This window comes from Monodon monoceros, unplaced genomic scaffold (genome assembly GCF_005190385.1).
Source record: "Monodon monoceros isolate NGI ecotype Baffin Bay Population unplaced genomic scaffold, NGI_Narwhal_1 Super_Scaffold_9, whole genome shotgun sequence".
Lineage (NCBI taxonomy): Eukaryota > Metazoa > Chordata > Mammalia > Artiodactyla > Monodontidae > Monodon > Monodon monoceros.
In genome coordinates, this window is record NW_021703786.1 from 45,072,077 (window position 1) to 45,098,069 (window position 25,993).

Here is a 25,993-nt window from a genome sequence, read left to right on the forward strand (position 1 = left end):
GAAACACCCTTCTCTGCTTGGAGTGATACTTGTCTGTGTACCTGGACACCATCCACAAAGAAAGCGGGGGCGGGCGGGGCCCTGTTACGTGGACCAGGCTGAGCTCCTGCTGCTGTGGGGGGAGGCGGGGGGGGGGGAAGGGGGGAGGAGGGGAAGGGAGAGCAGCGTGCTCTGTGCCGGTGAGGGTTTGTGCGTGAAGACAGAAAGGGCCAGAATCTTCAGAGAAAATCAAGTCCAGATCCAAAGGCTTCCCATGTCTCTTGCATGTGTGCTGGGCCTCTTTGGGGAAGCCTGGTGGGACCCCCCAGAGGTGGCGCTTGGGGGAAGGACACATGTCAGGCACTAAGGGGTGTTCTCCACTCCCCAGTAGGGTAAGGAGGATGGACCCCGAGAAGAGCAACGTGGAGGCTGGCCGAGATGGCTGGGGACTCCCGAAGGGAAGGGACTCGGGTAAGGTGCAGACAGTGGGTGGGGCTCGGAGAGGCGGGCTGGGGGCGGGGCAAGGAGAAGGAGTGAATGCTGACCCCAGGGGTTCTGGTCCCTTTGTGAGCTCAGAGCCATGAGGAATGGGAGACAGGGGACCAGGAGGTCCAAAGTCAGCATCACAGAGCCCTACGGAAGCAGCTCGTCATCGCCGCCATCATCATTTCATTCACACACGGTCAAGTTCGCTTTCTGTGGTGTCCAGTCCTACGGGCTTTATCACATGCACAGGGTCCTGTAGCCACTACCACACTCAGGACACAGAACAGCCCAAGTCTCCCAAGCATCCCCTGTGCTCCTCCTTTGCAGCGAGGCCCCCGTCCCTACTCCTGGCAGCCCAGGATCTATTCTCGGTCCCTACAGCTTTTCAGACCATCTTATTCTGGGATGTACCCTATGTAAAATATATGGAGGTACCGCATGTTCGGTGAGGTCACACAGTAGGTAATCTTTTGAGATTGGCCTCCTTTACACCCAATGAATTTGAGATGCGTCCACGTTGCTGTGTCCGTCAACAGCACGTTTACTTGCATTGCTGAGTCGGATTTCACGGTACGGGTGCACCACTGGCTGTCCATTCACGCACTGAAGCATAGTTGGGTTGTTTCCAGCTTTTGGCAGTTGCGAATAACTCTGTTATCAACATCCATGTGCAGGTTTTGGTGTGGACACAGATTTCGTTTGTCTGGGATAAATGCCTAGGGGAGGCATTCCTGAGTACTACGGCAGGTCTATGCTTAACTTTGTGAGACACTGACAAATGTTTTCCGGAGCAGCTGTGCCATGCTGAATTCCCCAGCCGTGTGCGAGAGTTCCGGTTGCTACACACCCGCGCCAGTGCTTGGGACTGTCAGGACTTTTTATTTTCAACATTCTAATAGGTGGGTAGTGGCATCTCGCTGTGGTTTTAGTCTGCATTTCCCTAATGCAGACAGATGATGGTCTGGGTATTTATTTGCCATCCCTGGATCTTTGCTAAGTAGCTGTTCAAGTATTCTGCCCCTTTCTAGCTCAGTGGTTGGTTGTCTTATCGTGGAATTCTGAGAGTCCTCTACACAGCCTGCATTCAAGTCCTTGGTCGGATATGCGATGCACAAATGTTTTCTCCCATCTGCGGCATGTCTCACAGCAGGAGCTTCTTACAAGGTAAGCCAGACTCATCACTCCAGTCACTTGATCCTCAGCCCCCCAGTAGCACCCACTGCTCTTGGAACGGGCCCCCTCCTCTCTGCCCTCGTCGCCTCCCTTCTGACAGAGAGCCCTCCAACCCTCACCTGCTTCCAGGCAATGGTACCGCTCCTCCCTCAGTGCCCCCCTGGCTGTTTGCTCCTCACACCCCAGGTCTCATCTCAAAGTCCATCCCATCCCCAGAGGTCCTCCCGGGATGCCCTGTAGAGCAGCTTCCCCCTCCCCTCCCCTGCCCTGCCGCCAGTTACACTCTCTCCTTCCACCTTATTTATTTCCTCCATGTACCTCACCACAGTCTGTAACCCTCCTCTGCTTACTTTTTCTTCTCTATCGTCAACCTCCCTCCAGAACACAAGCTCCAGGGGTACGTGTCTGTCCTGGTCACCACCGTACCCCCAGTTCCACGTGGAGCAGGCGATCCATGAACATGGGCTGAATCAACACACACGCTCAGAGCCAATGTGCCACCCTCTCCGTGGGGAAGAGGCCGTTTCACGGACCCTGTGACTCTGGAGGAAAGTAGGAGGGGCACAAGGCGAAGGCCTTCCCCTCACAACCGAGGTCACTCCCCACTCCTAAATTCTCCGTGCTAATGAGGGGGCGAGGATAATTTAAATCCACAGATTAATCCACAAGCTTCATCTCAGCTGTCTGGGTCCGCCTCCTCCGAGGCTCTGCTTTTCTTTCTCCCAGCAGTTGCTAACGAGGCACAAAAGAAGAAACATTTCAAGCTGCACGACCTCTCTTTCAGATCAAGGTGCAGACGGCAGGAAGTGGAAAGGGGGAGCCCCATCATCCCAAACTGGATTACGACCCTCCGTGATGTAGTTAACTATAGTCTTCCTGCACCTGATTTACAGCTGAGGCGAAAGGCACAGGTCCTACAGGTCGTTCCGTGTGTGTGTGTGTGTGTGTGTGTGTGTGTGTGTGTGTGTGTGTGTGGTCTGCATGCACAGGCTCAGGTAGGCGGGCAGGGGCTGGACAATGCAGTGGGGGAGGTGCTGGAGCACCTGATGTCCAACAGTGAGGACCAGTTCGGGCCTCGCATCCACCTTTCAGCCCCAGACCCATCGGGAGCCCCTCAGATGCTGCAGGTCTTTCTTAGCAGCACCTTCAGAACTGCGTCCGGATGCACACAGCCCTTCCCCACCTTCTCCGCTCAGGGCCTCCGCCTGCTGGCTGCCGGACACCCATCTCTGCCGTTCCAGTCGTTTGTCAGTTTTGCTCCCAAAGCGTGTAAATCCTTTATCAAGGGTGTGCAACGGCGTTAGGGCAAATGCCTGGGGCCCTGCCCAGTCTGGTGGGAATCGGTCTTCAAGTGCACGTGTCCCAGGGCTGAGACTCTCAGGGGAGAGGGGTCGGCTGTCCTGTGCACCACACTCACCGAAAGAACTAAGGCCACAGGGAGCCAAAGGAATGGTCTCCATCCACTTGGTGTGCACACTGGCAATGGCAGGGGCTCTGGTTACTTTCTCCTCTTGTACTAATAATCGTAACAGCTCACCAGTATGGCGTGCACGCCATGTGCTGGGGACCTCCTCTGCATCATCTCATTTAATCGACACCATAACCCTAGGAGGGAGGAGGGACTATCATTATCCCCATTTTCAGATGGGAAAACTGAGGCACCGAAGACTAAATACCTTGCCTTGAGGTGGAATCTGAACCCTGGTCTCAATAACTCCAAGTTCCATGCTTTTAAAAGCTCTTCATCCCTAGCCTGTGGCTGGGGTAACCTGCTGCTCTTCCAGTAGCAGAAGGTATTTCCCAAGTAAAATGCCCCTGTTAACTGGGGGCCTGCAAACATCAGGAGGCTTTTCTGTTCGGACCGGGGACCCCGGGCATCCTCTAGGAGAGTTCATGTAAAATCAGGATGAGAGCAAGCTTCAGAGACAAGGAGACTGACACCCAGGGAGGTGAAGAAACTGGCCAAGTAGGCCCAGGGGAATGAGACGGAGGGCTGGGCCTGAAAGACCCCACTTCAGAGCAGGGCACCGCAAGGGCCAAGTCACAAGATGGGAGACTCTCTTCATTTGTAAAGACCTTAGGAGAAAACCACCTCCACCCGATTTCCTGGCTCTGCCAGCTTTTCCAAGTTCCCGGATCACAAACTTCACTTACACAAGACATTGTCCTATTGGATCAGGGACCCATAATTTTTTTTTAATTTATGATTTTTTTTTAAAAAAAAGAGGATGTGTTATGTGGAATGCCAAAGCTGTATGGGGCTCAGAGACCGTAAATCTGAATATGATTTCATAGATGAGGAGACCGAGGTCCAGGGAGGTCCCATGATTTGCGTGATACTCTCCGGGCTTTGAGCCTGGAGCAAATCTGGAGATCAGGATTCTGACCCCCACGTTCCCAGGGAACAAGGAAGGCTGCACCAACACAGGCCACAGCTGGAGCTGAGCCCTTCCATGAGGATTTCCTCTCCTCTGACTGTCTCTCTCGCCTTGGGTGCTGGCTTTGTGGTCCCTGCCCTCTAAGCTGGGAGCCGCTCCAGCCACTGAGAACCTTCCTGCCAAGATGACCAAGGCTTTTCCCTGTACCTCCCAAGATGATGCTAGGAAAAGGAAATGTGACGAGGAGCCCACACATCGAAAGGGCATCTCTGAGGCTTTTGTCCGCTGCATGGACACTAGCTTAGAGTCAGGAAGGGGTGGAGGTCCCAGGTTCCTAGCTGTGCAGTGACTAAATCCTCAGACCACCAGATCTAGACATACACACATGTATACACACACACACACACACACAATGAAGCAGTAATGACTGTCCAATCCCAGCCTTCGTCTGGACACTGGAGCATCAGGCTGTATAACTAAGCTCCCAGCCGTACCAGCAAGATTTAAATTTTCACAATTTTAAACACACACACCCCTCTGCCCAGTTTTCATCAAGAGAGCCATTAAAACATAAGGCTCTCCCCTCTAAAGAATAAATCCTAGGTCACCTGTGAATATCCCCTTTCTCAACACAAGAGCAGGTCACTGTGCTCATTTCTTTTTCTCCCACCGCCCTGGCTCTCAGCCTTGGCTACACATCAGAGTGGTTGGGGAGGCCAGGGCGTGGCCCCAAATGATCGATTCCTCCCCAACCCTTGGCAGAGCTGCTGGAAGAAACAGGGGTGGATGGGAGCGGCAAGCAAGCCCTGGCAAAGCTGGTGTGGACCATCTCAGGGTTCTGCCCACTGCTACCCGCATCTTCTGAGGACTCGGGCACCTTCTCAGCAGCCTGCGATCAGCCATGGTGACCGTGGACTTGAAGGGGGCAGGTCAACGAGGAAAAGAAGCAGGCCGCTCTGAGCGGGGGCGCTAGATGCGGTGGGTAATTTCTTCATTCTCTTCACAATTCGGTTCACGGGAGACTCCTGGAATGTCTTTATCCATCACAGATGGTTTGGGGAGATGATAAATTAATAGCGTTTAAAGGGAGGCATGGCTGAAATGGTTAAATGGTAGCGTCTTCTTGGCCGGCTCTAAAGAGAAAAGGCCCTCAAGTCCATAAAGAAGACAAATGGTAAACAAAACCGCCTATCTTTTGACAGATTCCAGAACGAGTATCATTCACACACCCTTCCGCAGAGAAAGGGGAGAAATTCATCTCGTCTGACTTTGTATAGGACAACAGCCCACGCCATAATAAGGCCTTCCCAGTGCTGTGAAATCGCGCTGAATAGCGGAGAGGGCAGCCGCCTGCTCCCTGGGCATGTTGATTACAGCCCTTTGTGTGCACCGGCCCTGCCAGCCCCAGTCTGGTAAGCTAGGGGAGGGGAGAAAGTACCCAGCAAATTTGTTGCTATGAAACTTCCCAAATGGGGGAACGACATAATGACGTTTGGGATGGAATACCCTTGCTCCAAGCTGTCCTTGTCTGGGTCCACCCTGCTCTCAACTGAACAAGGTCGGGAGTCAGCCAACCACCAGCAGTGTATGGGTGGCCTCAGCCCCTGCCCGGGGCTCCTCCCAGACCCTGGGAAGTCGGGTCGGGGGTGGGGGTAAAGGGGCCCCAATAGCCATTCCCAAGCACCCTCAGGTCAACGGCCAACTTGAGTCAAGAGGCGCTGCTGGTTTGTCCCATTTCCCCCATGAAATGCATCTGAAACAGAGCAAAGAAGTGCAGCCTTCACCCGAGAGCTACAATGGGGCCAGGGCTGGGGGTGACTCCACATCTCCATGATTTTGGAAGCCCCTGAGAGCAAACCATGCTGGGACCAAATGCTTCCACTAAGGGAACCATTTCCTTAAACCATCCGGCCCTGGGAAGACAAGACAGTGGCCTCCTGGGGGGCGGGGTGATGGAGAGACACCTGTCTGAAGATCTCAAGGGTACACATCCCCCTGCCGGCATCTGAACTCCTACAGCTGGTTCCCACCAAGATCTCAGGGTCTTTCTTTGCTGGGGGAACTGTGGATTCAAAGTTCCCACATCCCCTAAGGGGGTGACACCAGGAAAAAAAGAGCTGAGGGGAAAGATCTGGAACTTTCAACAGATGACTTCCCTCGCCAATGAAATGGCAAGACCTTTCAGGTCACATTCTTCTTCTCACCAATCAGAGAGCAGATCTTTCAGGCATTGTATGTTCTCACCAATCACAAAGCAGGGCCCTTCAGGCAATGCTCTGCCTCACCAATCAGGAGGCAGAATCTTTGAAGCACTGTCTTTCCTCACCAATCAGTAGGCACTGAGAGTCCCACCCTTTCCTGCCACATTTCCCCAGAAGGATAAGCAAGTGTCCTTCTGAGCAGACTCCATCCTTACATTTTCTCCTCTTCCATGGGTTCTTCTCCCAGCGTTACCACCAAAGCAGTTGCTGTCCAGGGCTGGGAGAAAGGACCCAGCCACCGAGACTGGCCAAAGCATTTGAAATAAGACAGGACCACACCCTCATCTGCCTGCATCTGTCCCTCCTGGAAACCAGCAAAGGAAGCTGGCAGCTCCACACCATTTAACTAGAGCGGCAGAGCCCTGTAGGATGATCTGCAGGTTCCCAGGACCCCGTGGCCTCCTGACAGCTGGCTCCCAGCAGTGAAGGGCCACACACGGCCCTCGTCCCTCCCCGCGGCAACAGAGGAAAGGGAGAGCAGGCAGATGGCAAGATGACCAAGGCCCTGCTCCTTCCTGACTCTCCAGGAGACATGCCTTTCCTGCTCTGACAGAAGAAACTGGTATGGCAGGAAGTGACCACTGCCTTTCCAGACACAGCCCAGACCTTCTCATCTGCGGGCACAGGGCTGCCCACCCGACTGGCCCCTGTTGATTAAATTTTCTTGGCCAAATCCCCACGAAATCTTTGTGCAACCAGTTGTTTACAAGACCCTGACTTCAATTTCTTCAGTAGAAGAGAGACAACAAACACTTGGGCACAAGGCGTTGGCTACCTTCCAACTACATTCTCTGAAAACCCAAAGCCCTCCTTCCATGGTGCCCCTGCCTTCCTGCCACCGTAGACGTTTCTTGGATTTCCTTTGCCCAAGTCACTTTCTCAGTCCCTGCTCAAAGTCTCCTGGGGGATTCTCACCTGATCAGTTGTTCTTTAATGTGGAAACAGCCCAGCTACCTTTACGCTTAAATTTCTCTCGGCAACCACCAGAGGCAGCCTTAAGCCCACGGATCTGGAAGGAGAGCTTGCTTGTGTGTTGGAAGCCATCCTATTCATCTCTGCTCATTTGGAATCCAAGGGATTTCTCTAGGAGGAGACAGACTGGGAACCTGTTTTTTGAAGAACAGCGTCCTGCACAAGCAGGGCCGGCTCATGGGCCCCACACTCAGAAGGGCACGCGCTTGGTTGAAACTCTGCTTGCCATTTTGAAATTCTTAGCAATTCCTGAACAAGAAGCCCCGTATTTTCATTTTGCACCGGGGCCCACGAATTATGTAATCGGTCCTGCACACAAGTGCCCAACATCTGGTGGATTTCCTGTTAAGAGGACGATACTTTGGCTTCATCCAAGGCTAAGCAGTGGCCATAGGAGGGTTTCTCTGCTGCAGCTCATCATCTGGGCATAAGTCTCCCATGGCTTGTGTCTCTCCGGTGTCAGGGTCTTTACAGACCCATGTGAGGACCCCAGCCATGCTGGCTTGTGGCCCAAGAGCCCTAGAAGATAAATATGTTCTCAGAAAGCCATGCTCACAGGAAGCCGTGGCGCTAGGCCTCACGTTTTGGACCCGGAGCGTCCTGGTTCCTGGAATTCCCAAAAGCAAATGGGGGTGGGGGGAGAGCACTTCTCCCCTCCCCCAATGTCACTAAATTCCCTGGCATTTTTATCAATTCCTCTGAGTCATCTGACCATCGCTTCATTTTTGTTAGTGGGAGAAAACAAACAGCAAAAAGTTAAAACATTACCACTTGCTTCAGTGAACAAAAAATAGAGTCCCCCATCTCCCTTTAATTTTTTGTCCTGAGAAGTGAAACTATTTGCAGGTGGATTAAATGTTCCTTCTGAGCCCCGCCCCCCCAGCCCCCCAGTTGCCGACATCACAGTGAAGGTGCGCATCTGTGTGAGTGTTGGGGGCTGGAGGCGGGGGGGGGGGGGGGGGGAGCGGTGCGCACACATCCAAAGAAATGCATCTGCTTGGTTTTGGTGAAAGAGAGTCCTTTGTGCCGACCGTAAGCCCGTTGAACGTGACCCCCGCCCTGTGGTATGCGGCACACCTGTGCCGACGGAGGGGGCGGGGCGGGGCCCGGGAGCCCTGCACCCTCGCGGGGACCCCACCTCCTTTCTTCTCCCGGAGCCGTTTCTCCACTGCCCCTTTGTTCCGACTTACACCTCCAGATACCTGGGAGGCGTGCGTGCGTGCGTGCGTGCGTGCGTGAGATGATCTCAGCGTGGGGACTAGAAAAAAGAAACACCGGAGGAGAAGGGTTGGGGGGGGGGAGGGAGGGGCGGCCCAGGCCCGCCCCGCCTACCTTTGCAGGCCTTGCGGTGGGTGATGGGCTTGCCCAGGTCGCGGTAGTAGCCCTCCTTGCAGTAGTGGCAGTGGCGGCCCGCCGTGTTGTGGCGACAGTTGAGGCAGACGCCTCCGCTCTTGCGCCCCGACAGCTTGTAAAGCTCCATGTTGAAGCGGCAACGCCGGGCGTGAAGGTTGCAGTTACAGGCTACGGGAGACAGGGACGCGGGTCAGGAGCGGAGTCAGGAGGGGCGCCGGAGACCCCGTCCCCCCAGCTGCCCCTCCTCCAATGCCGACCCTGAGACAGCCTTTATTCCGGAAGCTTTTTCCTTGGCTCCCCTGTTTGCATTCATCAGCGGGTATTGACCACCTGGCAGTACCTGAACCGTCGCCAGCCGGCTGCTTCCCTCTCCAGTGGAGAGGGTTCATTTCCTTCAAAGGATCCCCACTCCCCCCGGCCCACACACCCATCACACGAGTCAGAGCTGGGGGATGCGGCTGGCATCCTCCTTGTGCCCAAATCCTGCTTGCTGTGGGCTGAACTGTGTCTCCCCCCACCCCATTCATGTGCTGAAGCCCGAACCCCAGAACCTTGGAACGGGGCTGTATTGGGAGACATCTTGGTAGAGGACCTATCTTGGAAATGGGGTCTTTAAGGAAATGATTACATTAAAATAAGGACATAAGGGCTTCCCTGGTGGCGCAGTGGTTGAGAGTCCGCCTGCCGATGCAGGGGACGCCGGTTCGTGCCACGGTCCGGGAGGATCCCACATGCCGCGGAGCGGCTGGGCCCATGCCCCATGGCCGCTGAGCCTGCGCGTCCGGAGCCTGTGCTCCGTAACAGGAGAGGCCGCAACAGTGAGAGGCCCGCGTACCGCATAAAAAAAAACAAAGGACATAAGGGTGGGCCCCAGTCCCATCTGACTGGCGTCCTCTTTTTATAAAGAGGAAGTCTGGACACGCAGAGAGCTGGCAGGGGTGCAAGTCAAGGAGAGAGGCCTCAGGAGAAACCAACCCCACACTTTGCTCTTGACTCCAGCCTCCAAATTATGAGAAATAAACGTGTGTTGGTTAAGCACCCCGGAGGCTGCCAACTTATCACCGCAGCCGGAGCAGACACTTGCACTGCTTCTGAGCAGCGCCTCTACCCACGCACGCTCCCCACTTCCCTGAGCTCCAGCCACTGGGCTGGACTCCCCTTTTCCCACGCCTCCTCCTGCCACTGAGGGCTCGGGGCCCCGCTGCACCGTCTCCCCTCCCACCATCAACTTGCATGACTTCCCACAGCGTGGTGGCCCACGCTCCTGGCTGCTGGGTCCTCTGGACAGGCCCTTAGCATCCTCCCCCCGGCCCTCCTCCTGACTAATCCTGCTTCCTTCTGCCTGTTCCCCACATGCTCCTCTGGACTCAGCACCCTTTTCCCTCTACTCTGACGCTGTCCCCAGTCTGCCTCGTCCACCCCTCACGGCAGTGCCCACCTCTGTGCTCCTGTCTCCCAAATCCACATTGCCGGCTTCTGCTTTGGGGACTCTATGTGGACCCTAAGGTGCCTTCCCCAGACCCATTCACTGCTCTCCATCCATCAGGCCTTGGCCCCTCTGTCACCTGAGCTGAGCCCTCCAAGCTCCCGACACCGTAAGCAGAGCAGGAGTTCTAAGCACATATCTGAAGATGTCCAGCACCTGTCTAAAATCTTTCAGTGGCTCCCCACTGAATAAAATCTAAATCATTTAACACGGCCTCCCGGGCTCTGAATAAACGGGTCCTGCTTCTCCCCCCGCCCCTCTGCCGTCGTTCTGATCACTCCCCTTTCTCCTCTTATGCTTCAAGCTGTATCAAACTTTGTCAGTTTCTGGACCATGCCACGCGTGAGGACCCCTCACCTGTCCGCTCTGTGGCTTTGCATTTGCCGTTCCTTGCCTCCTTGGACCCTCTGCTCTCAAGCCCCTTCCTCATCTGCCTGCATCCTTCTCAACCTCCGTGTCTTGGTTTCAATGTCACGTCCAGGCCCATCTTCGCCTCCGGCCAGCCTGGCTTGCACTCAGGGGGGTCTGAGCTCCCTAGGGATCCAGCACAGCCCCTACACAGCCCTCTTCATATCACCCTGTGACACTTCCCTGCTTCCCCTTTAGGCTTCTGACTCCAGGATGCCTCCAGCTTAAATCTGGCCTAATGTCGCTCACTCTACAACACGATTTGCCCCTGCTTTTGTGCTAAGCTTGTTTTAAATCGCATTTTATGTAATTGTTAAAGAAGCACACGCTTAATACCAGACACTTGAAAAACAAAAGCAGAAAAGTAAAAAAAAAAAAAAAACACCACACTCAAATCTCCACCAACTGCTGTTAATACTGGGTCTTTCCTTGCAGGCTTTAATTAACATTTGCTCCGCTGTGGAGCTATTTAATTCTTTCCTACACACGTGGATCATACTTGTACCTCTCGCTTCCAAGCCAATCTTCTCATAATGATGAACATTTCTTTTTATGTCAGATAATGTCCTTCATAGTTTTGAAAGTCCTCCACTGTATGTATACACGGAATGGGCTCCTTGGAATCAGAAACTGGTGCGGTTAAAAGCACGGTCTTCCCAGGTTGGGTGGTTACTTCCAGTTTTTCACTATCACAAACAACACAGTGGTAACCACCTTTGAACATGCACATCTGTACTCTGCTCTGATGACTGTCGTACGGTAAATTTCTCAGGGCAGAATCGCCAGGTTAAATTTTGGTGTTCTCAACTCGGGATCTCAATTGCCCTCAAGAAACGCTGTCCTAGTTTACTCCCCCACCAGCAGGATATGAGAGTTCCTATTTCTCCACACCCTAGAAGAGAATAACAATATGCATTTGGTATCAGCATTCTTTTTTTTTTTTTAGCCTTTGCCCATTCACCTGGAAAACACACACACACAATTTTAATTTGCATGGCATGTCTTTGATTACCAGTGAGACTGGACATTTCTCCGTGTGTTTGTTTTTCTATTTATATTTCTTTTTGTGTGTGTATGCATTGCCTGTTCATGCCATTTGCCCAAATTGCAAAAAAGGTGGGTTCTTTCCTTACGATGTCTAGTGCTCTTATAGATGGATTACAAACCATTTGTCTTGTTTATATCCGAGCTGCAAATATTTCTACCCGTTTCTTATTCACATATTACTTTTGTGAATTTTTCTCTCTGTTGTGATAAGCTTCTTTAAATATTCTTCCTAGAATCACCCTCCAAATCACACACAGTTTACAAGCAGAGATGGATGAGGGCTCCGGAGGAGATGCTGTGTGTGATACAAGAGAAAAGACCTCAGCTTATGCCTGAAGTCTGGAAGAAGCATCCAGGAGCCAAATTAAGCCAGAGAATGACCCCCAAGAGCCTTACAAGTATCCCCTCATCACCTCCAGCCCTAGGGGCTGAGTTCAGTCAGGTGCAAAGGAAGTTCAGCTACGCCCTGCCCACCAGCACGGGGAAAGATGCAAGTTCACTGTCACTGTGGAATCACTCAGCCAGACTAGGGTGAGTGGGGGCTGCTCAGAGGGATCAAGCGACCTAGGACCACCGAGCCAGTAAACAGGGGTCCAGGACAAGAACCCAGGTCTCCTGGCTCCTGGCCCACTGCCCCAGAGGAAAGGACCCACATCAGTGGAAGGAACAGCTGGCCCTAGACTACAGCTTAGAATCTGGATCTCTCCTACTAGGACAGAAGTCGCAGGGATCTGGAAGAATCACCGGGGCGTCACATCCTCAGGCCTTTCGGGTACGGGAAAGGCCTCAGTAGCTGCATCTTCTGACCCGTCTCGGAGGCAGATGCTAAGCCTACATCCACATCTGTAAAGCCAGTCCAGCTGTTCCCCACTCCCTCCTCGGAGCTCAGCACCCCCCCCTCCCCCACCCCAGGGGGAGCCTCTGGTTGGTATCTCTCTTCCACATGCACCTTACACCAGCAAAAGCTCTTCCCAAACAACTGGTCACACAAAAGAAAGCTTAGAGGCCGAACATCAAAAGACAGGGCTGCCCCCGCCCCCGCCCTGTCCCCCTCTTCTTGGAGCTGTCAGGGGACATCAGTGGCAATAGCCCACGCTCAGCCTTCTGCAAAGTATTTTACGGCTTGTTTTCTTTTCTCTTTGTTTTATTTTCTCTGCACAAATGGAAAAATGCATCAGGCAAAGCAGCTCACATCTGGATCCCCTGGCTCCACACAGGGTGTCGCCCAGCTCCCAGCCTGTCCCCTGCCCCTTCCTTGGAAAGACACCTTAATCCCTCACGCCTTCCTGTTTATCTCCTGCCTCTCTTGGAGGCAAAAATATTGGGTATTAGTTTCATTATCAGATTTCAAGGCGGGAAGGAAAGGGCAGCTTTGTGAGAACGAAGAGGTCAGCCCGGGAGAGAAGGGAGGGCAGAGGGCAGCACAGCTTATAAGGAGCCCCTCGAGGTGCTGCGTCCTGTCCAGGGGTCTCCCAGCCACCCAGAGGGAGCTAATCTGGCCTGGCCCCCAAGCTCTGTGCCCTCCCCTTCAGCTGTCACGTGGGGATCACCAAGGACACATCACGTGTGGCTGCATTGCAGACCCAGGGGCAAAACGTGGGTCAGGAGAGAGGGAAGCGAGCGCCCCATCCCCCCAACCAGAAACCTGGCAGGGAAAGGGGCCCAGGAGACTTTCCTCTCCCCTCAAAAGATCCTTTAAGTCTTCTTTTAACATATGCCTGTCACCACCATTCCTTAAGAGTCTACGAACTTCTCCCACCTACCTGGACTGTCCAACCCCCTCACTACCCCCAGGGAGTTCAAGCAACACACATGCAGGCGCTCCGGCTTCGTGCCAGGTCCTGTGCCACAGGCTGTGACGGAGACGGGGACTCCCAGTCTCACAGATGGGAGGGAGGGACACTGTCAGAAGCAGCTCTTAGATGAAACGGGACAGATGCTCCCCTCAGCCGTGTCGGTTCCTGGAGGACAGGGACAGTGTCTGCCCTTATATCCTCCAGGCCAGAGCAGACCTCGATATATTTTCATTATACAAATGAGAGAGTGCAAAAATAAGAAAGCAGGAGAGAAGATGGATGGATGGATGGATGGATGGACAGGTGGATGGGGGAGTGGGTGGCTGAGTAGATGGATAAATGGATGGTGGATGGGTGGGAGGATAGAAGGATGATGGGTAGATGAATGGGTGAGTGCATGGGTGGATGGGTGCACGGATGAACGGGTGGGTGGGTGGACAGATTAGGTAGGTAGATAGGTAGAAACGTAGGACAGATGGAGGATTGTGTGGTCTGCCAGGATGACACCCTCCACCAAGGCACAGTCTCGAGGCATCTGTGACTTTTTTTTTTTTTTGCTTTGAACTACTTTAAACTTGTCCTGCTGCTTTAACTCACTGATTTAGCTCCTGTCTGCTCAAGCGGACTGCAGGAGGAGAAGCCACGTTAGGATGCCCTGGACCCCTCCTGGGACCCTGTACACAATGGGGACTGAATCCGCATCCACTGGTTTGATGAGTTTACCAGACACAGATGCTGGCCCTCTCCTGAAAGGCCTGATGAGCTAACCCCAAATCCCGCCAGGGCTCTCCCAGGCCCAGAAAGAATCGGCAGGCGTTGCTAAGCCGGATCCTGGCCCTGTCTCTCAGCAACTCGGGTCCTGACTCCCCTAAACTTCATGTGGCTCAGGGGCTCTTCTGGAACAGGGCGGGCCTTGGGCAATGGGCCCCCTCAGAGCTCTGGGCTTGGTGCAGGGTCCTGCCCACCCTCCCCGAACACAGGATCGATCCTAACATTCTCCCCTGCCTTCTAGGCCAATTCTTTCAAGAAGGTCGCCCAGGTTAGTTCTGCCGCCCAGCAGGGAACTTTGGACTTCTATATCTGCAGCCGAACCGCCCCACATAACTGGCCCACGTTTGCTCCATCTGCAGGCTTGGGGGCTTTGTAGGCAAGAAACCAGCCCCCAGCCCTGGGCTGCCCGAGTGTCCGGGTAAGCGCAGCTCTCAGACCTACCGTGATCAGCGATGCATTGCCACAAGTCCAGGCCACCGGGGCGGGTGGGGACACGACTGGAGCTTACAGGGTGGGGGACAGGGGCCGCTTCTCTCACCAATTCCTTTGCTAATTCGGTCTGTGGCTGCCAGGTGAGGACCACAAGACCTCCTCAACCACACACAGGATGTTCAGAACATTCTGGGTGAGGGATTAGAGCAGCAGCTCTCAACCACGGGCAGGTCCGTACCCCAGCAGACATCTGACAGTGTCTCTACAGACATCTTTGGTTACCACAACTGCCAAAGGAGGCGCTACCAGCATCTGGGCGACAGAGACCAGGGATGCTGCCGAGCATCCTACCAGGCACAGAACAGCCCATACGAGTTACCCCGCCCCAAATGTTAATAGTGCCACGTTGGAGAAAGCCTGGGTTAGAGAGATCATGAATCCCCCCCGCAGAGTAGGCAAAGCTTTACACCCTTGGCTGCTGCCTCTGAGAGCAAACTCAGCAGCTTCAAATGCTGCCCAGGGAGTGACAGACATTTGTTTCTTCAACAAACGCCAGTTGAAGCCTTTAAAAGGGCCAGATTCTGGGAATTCCCTGGCGGCCCAGTGGTTAAGACTCTGCGCTTTCATTGCCGAGGACGCGGGTTCAATCCCTGGTCGGGGAACTAAGGACCCCCAAGCCGTGCGGGGCGGCCAAAAAAATAAATAAAAATAAAAATAAATGAAAGGACCAGATTCTGGTGTGTGCTTGCAGGGGATATGGCGGCAGACAAGACAGACACTTGCCCTCAGGGTGCTTCTGCCTCAGAAGGGAGATGGACAGCCGTCTGGTAACCACACAGTAGACCTGGAATTTCCAACTGTGCCCAGAGCTGTAGGGACTGACGGTTGGGAGGCCATTCTGCTGGGACCAGGTGGACAAGGCAGGGCCTGAGAAGAGAACCAGAGCACAGACAAATATTCTTGCTGGCCTTGCTCCAACTGCAACATGCAGATGGGACCCCTAGGAAACCTGTTCCAATGGAGATTCTGATTCAGAAGGGCTAGGGCGGGGCCTGGGAGTCTGCATTTCTAACAGGCATCCAGGCGCTGCCACTGGTGGTCCACAGGCCAGCAGCAAAGGCTGGTGGAATTGGCACTAAATTGAAAAGAAATCAGTTGGAATGGAAGGCACTTTGGAGAGAGAGCCCATGGGGAGGTAAAGGGGAGAGTTTACGGTGGGGCGTACATGATGGAGCAGTGGGGAGAGGTCTGGTTTCAAAAGAGACTTCTGCAACGATTGGTTCAGAATAACAAAAATATTTGAGTTATTTTTAAGAGTTTGGGGCAGTTTGTATTTCCTTTTATTATTTTGCTACTCTACTTGGTATATACTGTTTATTTAGAAGTTGTTTGACCCTTGTTTATAAATGTTAAGTATTCCGCCCCAGTGGTGGCTTCTCTGAGCCCAGTTTCAGCGTCTAGTGAGATGACCAGGCTGAGATGTCACCGCTCCCCACACACCTGGCTCCCGCCAGCACCTGCGGACACTGAACTGGGCTCTCAGAGGGCTCCTTTCGGGACAGGGGCTGAGGCAGGACCCACCCAAGCATTTCTGGGGCCCTACCCTTTCGTGTCTTACAGGTGAGCTGGGCATGAGAGAAATGATCGCTCATGTGGATAGATCTGCAAAACAATCAAATCCCCGACTATAGGTTTCATTTTCCTAATGACAAATCTGGTAGCTCATGGGTTTCTTATTCACTCCGCTGGTATTTACTGAGCGCCTACTACGTTCCAAGCACCAGGCAAGGCGCTGGAATAGAACAGTGGGCAGGACAGAGGTGGTCCCCACGCTCGCAGAGATACCTGTTATGAAAAAGTCTGGTTAATGCTGCTGTCACTGTCACGTCACTCCAAGGACTACCCCTTTCCCCTGAAAATAGGGCTTAAAGGTTGTCACCAGAGACACCAGCTGCCCATATAACACAGTGGTGACCAGCTGGGGTGAGCCAGAGAGACTGGGCGGCCGCTAAGAGACTAGAAGCATCTCACAGGAGCCATCTGGTTCCAGCCAAGGCTCAAGGGCTTGCAATCATTTGTGGAGTGCCTAGTGTCGACTTCAATCTGAAACAGTGTTGGAATGCACCACCTAGACATGGCCAGGAGAACTGGACAACTCGCTTGTCTAGAAGAAAAGTCAACACGTCCATGCTGGGTGTGACAGTGCCCAGGTGAGGTGAGGATGTGCCATGGGACTCCAGGGAATTCCCAGAGAGAACACGAGAGGGAAGACGTGACACCTCAAGGCATAAGACGGGGCCACCAATGATACCCCCCGACGTTGCACGCTTCGCACGATTGCTTGCTCATTTCTTCATTCAACGAATATTAACAGAGCTCCTTCGATGTGCCAGCCTGAGCTGGGAAGCACAGCCGGTATAGGGTTGATATCACTGCACTTCACTCTTTCAAGACTATGCCCGCCTCCTCCTTCTCTCCACTTCTGGTTTTCAGTCCAAGCCACCAATCCCCTCCCAAGACCCCAACATGGGATGGTTCTCAAACACGGGTGCGTAGAATCACCGGATTGCCTGCCAAAAGAGAGACAGCTGAGCCCCAGGCCCACGGGTTTCTGATTCAGTAGGCTGTAGGTGGGGTCTGAACACCTGCACTGCTAACAAGTTCCCAGATGACGCTGACGCTGCCTGTCCCAGGGCCACACTTTGAGGACCACTGGTCCAGAACGTGCGGAGGAGAAAAAAGATGTGTGAAGGCAAGGATCTAGAGTCTCACACGTGACTGTAATTATGATTAAACTCAAATGGCACACAACTGATACAACATCACAAGGCTGCAAGGACGAGAAGCAAGAGAACTGGACCTGATTTGGGAGAGCTGGGACCTAAGCGCTAGTCCTGGCTCTGCAGCTCACCCAGGTGTGTGCCTCTGGAAAGCCCACTTGGCCTTTCTGAGCTTCCGTGTTCTCATTGGAAAATGAGGACATTGGGTCTGATGATCTCTGAGTTCTTTCCTGGCCCTAAAAGTCTATGGCTGCGTGACACCAAAACTCCTGGAGATAAGGGGCAGATTCTAGCCAGCAGGGAAGCTTTCAGGAGTTCAGGAGGAGGAGTGTGCTCCAGCTGCAAACTAGCCACAGGCGTGGGACTGAGTGGGGCGGGTGGCAGGGTGGCAGGAAGGGCAGTAAGACCATTCTCAGCTGGCGGGCAGGTCAGAGATGGGGCATGATGGAACCACAGCCCTGAGGAGTCATCCTGCAGATTTCCACAAGTTCAAGGTAGAGATGATGGGGGCCTTCAGCAGGGGAGCAGCCTCAGAAGGGGACTAGCTGATAGGAGTGCTGGCCACCTGGCCCAGAAGGACTGAACCTCCAGGGTACTGGGCAGAGGAAACCATTCTGAGGGAGAAGGTGGTCCACTTCGGGGCATGTGGGTTGGGTGGTGGGTTGATGGGGGGACCTTGGTGAAAAGACTTCCAGGAGGGTAGTTAGCAAGAGGGAACTTCCCTGGAGGGTGGCCAGAGCCCCCCTGAAGCCAAGTTCTCACAGGGAGGGGCCCACCGACCTCTCTGGAAGTCTCTCTGATGGCACCTCCTCTTGGGAGACAGAAGGCCTGCAAAGCCACAACACTTTTTTTTGTGTGTGTGATACGCAGGCCTCTCACTGTTGTGGCCTCTCCTGTTGCGGAGCACAGGCTCCAGACGCGCAGGCTCAGCGGCCATGGCTCACGGGCCCAGCCGCTCCGCAGCACGCGGGATCCTCCCGGACCGGGGCACGAACCCGCGTCCCCTGCATCGGCAGGCGGACTCCCAACCACTGCGCCACCAGGGAAGCCCTACACTTTTTTTTTTTTTTAAGCTCCAACTTGAAAACAAAATCTCTGACTCCAGACCTGTGCTTTATCTCTGATATCAGAAACAGAATGGACAAGAGGTGGATCAAGGTGGTAGGAAAAATGAAAAGGAAAGAAAAACTGGGAAATGGTTTCAAAACCCAGTCCCCGGTGTCCGTCCAGGAGGCTGGAGTTCCTAGCAGCCAAGGAAGGCTTTAGATGGTTCCTGATAAAGTCCCGGGAGAGAAGTGGCCTGTGTTTGTCAAGGGCTTAGAGAGCTTTAGCCGAGCCTGCACACAAAGGGACCCTCTGTCAACAGTCCTTCAGGCCACTAATAGGGCTGAACAAACACCAGGGTAACAAGCTCTTCACACCTGTGGGGCTTGGGAAAGTCCCGGCCCCTTTGTCAAGACAGCAGACAAAAGAGCTGCTGGGAGCTGTCGTCCCCACCCAGCCAGACCCTCCTGGGCTTCTGGAGCAGGGCCTGGGGCGGGAGCCGGGGGCGGCGGGGGTGGGGGAGGGGGGAGGGGGGATGGGGGAGTGGACTACATCTGAGGTCTGCGAGCAGAAATGTGAACTCCAGTTCACAGCGAGACGACGGACGAACAGGATCCCCGTGCACAGGCTGATGGTGAGCGGACGGGAGGGGGCGTTTCGTGGGCTGGGCTGGGCTGGGGCCCCGGCGGGATGCGGGGTCACAGGGTGAGAGGCCTGGTGGCTTTCTCCCCCGAGGTCTGTGCAGGCGACCGGCCCCTCCCGAGGGGACCGCACGGGGCCATCCCCCGAATCAGCTTGACCTCTCCATCATTTTTTCCACTGACTTTTTTTTCTCTGTAAACATCGTAGCTTTTTCTTTCCCCTGCCCTTTTTTGGCCGCCGCACCTCCCCCGAAGGCTTTGAAACGATCCCTCCCAACGTCTCCCAGGCTTTTTGCTGCCGAGGGATAACTCAGGGCTCCTGCCGCACAAACATCCTTCTCTCGGTGGAGGAAATGCCGGGGACGCTTTGGTGAGCCGGGAGGAGCCGTCTCAGTTCTTTGTCTGCAGCCCAGTTCCTCACATCCTCCCTTCCCAAGGCCCCGCCCCGGGCCGCTCCCTCAGGGACCTGAGCCCCGGCCCACTGTGTGGCCTTCCCAACCCCAGATCCCTCTTCCAACCCTCCTCTCACCTTGTCACTACCCTGTTCTGGAACCTTCCGCGGCTGCCCACTGACTACAAGATGCCAGCTCCCTTGCCCTCAGGGGTATTGGTTTCCAAAGAAAGGTCCAGAGACTAAGAGTCTTGCTTCTCCCTTCTAACAGGGCCGGCCCTGCATGAACACCTCACCACCACACCCCCGGCCATGCCCAAGATCCACCAGCCCAGTAGGGAAAGGAGATGTCATCCTCCGAAGGGCTGCTGGGGGCTTCCAAGTTTTACTCGTTTACCCTCTTGTCGCAGAAGAAATGAGAAAAACGAGGCCCCAACAGGCAGAGAGACCTTGCCAAGGACCTGGAACTCGTTAGGGAGCTCTTTCCAGACCTCCAGTGCTGTGAGGTGGCATGGCCGTGGGCAGGAAGAATTCATTCCCCAAGGCCGAGACTTTCCAAAGGCGAAGAGGGTGAGCAAAACTCCCCCAGCAGCTCTGCTTGCTGCGGGAGGCTCTCTTTCCTCGTGGCCTCCCCACCCTGCCCAGATGCCTGTCTAGCAGCACGGGGGCTGCCTTCCAACCCGTGTTCCCCAGAGGTGGTGCACACTGTCCTTTACTAAACAGACATATGAGGGGTGATTTGCCGGCCGCGCCAGCCAAGCCTGGCCCCTACTGCCCGGGGTCATTTCCCATCTGTAATGGGTCCCCCATCGCCGAGTCTGGCACATGCCAGGCTGCAGACTCCAGTGGCTGGCAGCGAGGCGGTTTAATGACTTGCAGCCGATTCTGTTCCCCTGACACCAGGCAGGAAAACACGCGATTCCCGGTATACCTTTCCCACTTCCTTCCCCACCGTGCCACGGCCGTGCACTTCTCTGCTGGACCAGTTACTGAATTCAACTCTGCAGTTAACTGACTCGGGCTGGAAGCTCCGGAGACCAGCCTCAGCTGCAGCCTACACTGCTCCCAGGGATGCGACACTGCACGTGTGAGCCCAAGAGATGGAGGTTCCAGTTCATGGATGGATGGGGACAGGCTGAAGCCGGGGTCCCCGTGGGCCCCTTCTGGTCAACACAAACGTGACTTCTCATTTCCTAATGCACTCTCCAGCGAGGGTTGCCAGATTTAGCAAATAAAAACACAGGACGCCCAGTTCAATTGGAATTTCAACAAGCCCTTTTGAGTGAAAGTCTGTGCCAAGTATTGCAGGGTGGTCCTATCCCTGTCACCTTCCGGAGCCCCATCAGACTTGTGCTTTGCCCAAGATGTGTGATTCGGCACAACAGCTTTTTATCAAAGGTAGCTCTGATCTTCTTGGCACCTGAAAATCCCGGAAGAGGTTAGGAGGGTCCCTCAATTCATCAGGACCAGGAGGGAGGGGGGCTGTTCGGGCTTTTCTGAACTCCAAGGTTGTCTGATTCTCCAGTTCCTGTGTGGTCTGTGCCAGCCTGTCCTGCCCTAACCACTTCTCTTTCTCCATCAGCTCCGTGAGAACAGAAATCCCCTGCCTGAGACCACGTGGAGATGTGAGAGAAGGGAAAGACCCTGCCCATCTGAACCCCGACCAGGGTTCTTGGCCTCCTTAATCAATAGAATTTGATAAGAAGCCAGGCAAGAAATTCAGGCAAGGCATAGCACAGGGAGATCAGCTCGGTGCTGTGTGACCACCTAGAGGGGTGGGATAGGGAGGGTGGGAGGGAGGGAGACGCAAGAGGGAGGAGATATGGGGGTATATGTATATGTATAGCTGATTCACTTTGTTATACAGCAGAAACTAACACACCACTGTAGAGCAATTATACTCCGATAAAGATGTAAAAAAAAAGAAATTCAGGCAAGGCTTTATTGGGACTCATGCTGTAGCACAAGGGATCGAAAACTAGTAACAAGTGCCCTTGTTCGCTCCCCGAGGGGGAGGGCAGGCCGGTTCCTCATATGGGCTGAGGGTGGGGATGGGCCCAGGGGTCGGGCCAGAGGGGTGGCTTAGGTAGTCTGCCCATCCCTTTGGGGGTGCTGTGTGGAGGGGGCTTGCGCAGTGCCCTGCTTTTGCTCCCCACTCTTCAGAAGCGGCAGTTGGGTTCTTTCGGTCTCTTTGTATCTTACTGTCCATAATTTGCCCCAGCTGTGCATTCGTGCAGTTATTTTTAGTTCCTTATAGTTTCTTTGTATTTTGTTGCTTGAGGAGTCCAGATGCAAGCACTGCAGCAAAGGGTCCCAGGTCCCAGGTCCCCACCTGTCTCATGATGACCCAGAAAGTGTTCTTGGTGGACACCACCACCAATGCTGAGCAGACAGGCCACCGCTCTGTCCCCACCAGGCTCTCCAGGGGCCCGGTGGTCCCCAGCATGCCCCGATATCATATGCAAAGATCCCACGTGGAATCTCGCCACCGTCCAGGGAAAAACAGGAGGAGAAGGCAGTTATGATCAGAATGGCCCAAACTCTTTACCCAAAAAAGTCCGTTTTCATCAGGACATGCCTTGTGGTAGAACCGATTAAACTCTGAACCCCAATTCTGAATCCAGTTATTTTAATCAAACCAGTGGGTATAACTGGTTTAGATACCAGTCAAGAGTTGATGAGATCACAATTAAAGACTTTAAATAAACACCAGGTCACTGGAGAATGTAGGTGGCCTACCACAGGACAGAAAAGGTGACAGGGAACAGCTGATTCCAGCTGACCTAGAATGGGCCGCCCCCAGGAGGGAGTGATCTTGCCGTTTCAAGGCAAGTAGAGGCATTCAAGTAGAGGGACACAGTACAGAAGATTCTGGCTCTGAGAAGGAGGGCGAACCAGGTAAAGTCCCTTCTGACTCAGCAACCCTAAACGGAGACACAGTTCCACCCCTGGGCTTGGGAGATGCTTCCAGGTTTGAGGCTCCAACTGGACTTGTTAACATTCTTATGTGTGAGTTAGTGGAAGGGGTGTCCTGAGAAATCCTCCAGTCTGTAAATGATCCTGAGTCAGAAGGAGACAGCAGAAGAACTTCCAGCAAACGTGGGGGATTTATTTGCAGAAAACAAATCCAAATGGTCCTTCTGGAACGAGGTCCCATGTTATCAGCTACAGCTAGGGAGAACAGCCTGGGGATGACAGCCACCTCTTCCTCAGGGACGGATGACGGCTCCACAGCTGAGCATCCTTCTGAGAGGGCTCTCGGATCAGCACAGCGACAGCAGGACAGCAATGGCTCATCTAAAAACCAGCCACTCTTTCGCGGTTTCAAAGGCTTTAGGGCAGACCGATCTTCTGTAGAAAGGCCCCAATGCAGCTGCATGCAGCTGGCATCTCTGTGATGGCTGGTGCCAGGAAGTGCTGGCTGTTGTGAATTTTAAACACCTCCCCTGGATTTAGGAATAATCCACCCCAGTGGCTTGCTGGCTCTGTCGTACTGAGGCTCCCAAGCAAGAATCACACAAGAGACTGGCCCTTATAGGAAAAGGGAGGGTGCTGTGGTAAGTGAGCCCCTTCGCTCTCCTCCTCCAAACTGTTTTCAGCGCCCATAGTGTGGCCGAATGCCTAGCTCACTAACAAGCAGAGAGGTTCTGCCGCACTGCTCTGGCTCAGCACCCAGAGGGCGTGGCTGCTGAGGGTCCCCCGGATGTGTCGAAAACCCCGTGGGAACGCCAGCCCCGCTAACCGGCAGGGTACAGGAAGCAGGAGGTGGCTGGACTCTTTTGCTGTTTGGCTTCAGGACTGAGTCCCACAGTGTTAACACAAAAGGCTGTCCCCTCCTTCAGGCCTCACCCCCAAGTGGGGCAGGAACGAGGGTGCTAGAGCACTGATGTGTCCAGAAGGGGTGAGGGACCCCTGGGAGCTCCAGAGAACAAATGCCAGGCCACGGCCTGAAGGATGAGGCGCGCTGGCAGAGGGGCGCAGGGGGCAGGAGGCAGGAGTTGAGGGCAGTACTCAAAAGATGGAACGGCTTCCACCTGGTCATCAAGAAGCACTTTGGCCACTACGACAGTGACAGGGGAGTCGCCTGGAGCTGTGTCTATGCACCAAAGAAGCACCAGACACCCACGCTGTCATGACTCTTCCCAACCTCCCCCGAGGCAGGGATCATGAAGTCCCTCCTGGCACCTTACTAAGCTGTGCCCCCCTTACTTCCTCATCCGTGAAGCAGCAACACTGCCCTCAAGGCATGCCATGGAGGTGAGGGATGCGTGTGCAGGGGTGTGGAGGCCTCCAGAAGGGGCCCCAGCCCTAGACAGCCCAAGCTGCCCGACTAGTGACTTCAGAAACCATCTCCCTGAAAAGGGGACCCTCCAACACTGTTGGTGGGAATGTAAATTGGTGCAGTCACGATGGAAAACAATATGGAGGGTCCTCAAAAAACTAAAGATTGAGTTGCCATATGATCCAGCAATCCCACTCCTGGACACATACCTAGACAAAACTATAATTCAAAAAGATACAGCCCCCTTATGTTCATAGCAGCACTGTTTACAATAGGCAAGACATGGAAGCAACCTAAGTGCCCATCAATAGATGAATGGATAAAGAAGATGTGGTACATGTATACAATGGAATATTACTCAGCCATAAAAAAGAATGAAAGAATACCATTTGCAGCAACATGGATGGACCTAGAGATTATCATAGTAAACAAAGTAAGTCAGAAAGAGAAAGACAAATACCATATAATATCACTTATATGTGGAATCTAAAATACGACACAAACGAACTTATTCACAAAACAGAAACAGACTCACAGACATAGAGAAGAGACTTGTGGTTGCCAAGGGGGAGGGGAGGTGGGGGAGGGAAGGATGGGGAGTTTGGTGATTAGTAGATGCAAACTATTATATATAGGATGGATAAACAACAAGGTCCTACTGTGTAGCACGGGGAACTATATTCAATATCCCGTGATAAACCATTGTGGAAAAGAACAGAAAAAGGAATGTATATATATGTATAACTGAAATCACTTTGCTGTAGAGCAGAAATTCACACAACATTGTAAATCAACTATACTTCAATAAAATTCTTTTCAAAAGAAAGAAACCATCTCTTTACCCCCCTTCCTCTCCACAGGAGGCACAGATGGAAAAGTAGCACAAACCTACTTGCTCTTCAAAACGCCCCACAATGCACAAAAGGAAGTCACAAAATAAAAAAGTGAAGGACTAGATCCCTGATCTTACAAACTTTATCCACCTCACATCTCACAAAGAGCACATGAGTCAGGCCCTCTCATGCCCATTTTACAGGCGAGGACGTCGAGGCTCCAGGCTGAGCCCCCATGGCTCCCAGAGGGGAACTGGAAGGGAACTCTGATTGGCTCCAGCTCGGCATCCCGGCATCGTCCTGCTTTCCCAGCTGCAAACCGTGGGGTTTAGCTCTGCCCCCCTGGACCTCCACCAGTGACTTGTAACCAGAAGAGAACTATTTAAGGCACAAGCTGGGCTGGGCTGGGCTGGGCGGGGGTTGTTTAATGACAATAGTTCCCCTCAGGTAAAGTCTTTTGATGTTTCTTCTTGCCTTAAAATTAGGGGGTTTGGGAACCAGACAGGTTTCTTGTACAAGTGCGAGGGGGGCCGGCATGTAAACGCCCCACATTTCTTGGCCCTGGTGCTTCTGGCTGCTTTGGATTTGGCTAATTCCCCAGGCGTCCTCTGTAATTCCACAGTAATGTGGCTTTAATTGTCCCCAAAGCGGGGCATTCTTCCTTTATTGTGCAGTAAATTTCCCTCCAGAGTTCGGATTTCATGCGCCCGCTCCAGCCGGGGAGCTGGGCGCCCCCTCGGCCCCCGGGGGAGGCCGCTGTCCTCACACAGGCCCCTCATCCTGGCCACCAGCCCTTCTCCTGCCTCAGCTGAGCCGGGGGCTGGAGGCGGCCCGGGGTGGCTGTCAGACCCCCGGGATGGACACACTGGCAAGGAGGCAGGGACACTGGTCTGTGGTTCTGTCTGGAAAACGAATTAACTAACAAATGCAAACAAGCTGCCACACCAGGATTCGTTAGGCCGGGTTGAGACTGGGTTTCCATCCGTTTGTCTCACCAGCACGGAGGCAGGAGCTTGGGGTGCTAAGAAGGGGCTCGGGGTCTGCTCGAATCTTCCACATGGACCACCTGGGCCAGACGCCTGCATCCTTCCCGGCCAGCTTTGCGGTGGCGTCTGTAATGAACAGTAATTATAAGCATCCCCTTATCAGATGAGATAAGGCTCATAAAACACGGTGAGGAGGGTGAGGTGCAGGAGGTCAAATCCCGCCTGTCACACGCCAGCACGTGTACTTGACAGTGGGCATGTTTGTTAAGCGCTCTGTCTCAGTTTCCTTACCTGGATGAGGACAATAATGGTGCCCACCTGTCAACAGCAGCTGACACAGAGGGCCCAGTAACTGAAGTTACCATTATCGTTCTGACAAACTGTTCCAGGCACCCATAAAAGATCTGGATGCAGGGACACAGGTTAAGAGACGGTCAGAGCCCTGGGTGGGCTCCTCGTGGGGAGACAGAAACAAAAGCAGAGAGCAATACACT

General features: G+C 53.8%; 1 protein-coding gene across 1 annotated transcript in view; it reads right to left on the reverse strand.

Moving 5' to 3' along the window:
• The window catches only part of NTN1 (netrin 1), a 178,675-nt gene that overhangs the window by 55,425 nt on the left and 97,257 nt on the right, over positions 1–25,993 (reverse strand). Inside the window, exon 3 of the mRNA XM_029212788.1 lies at positions 8,582–8,770. Within this exon, the coding sequence (XP_029068621.1) occupies positions 8,582–8,770 (189 nt within the window). The remainder of the gene's footprint in view (positions 1–8,581; positions 8,771–25,993) is intronic.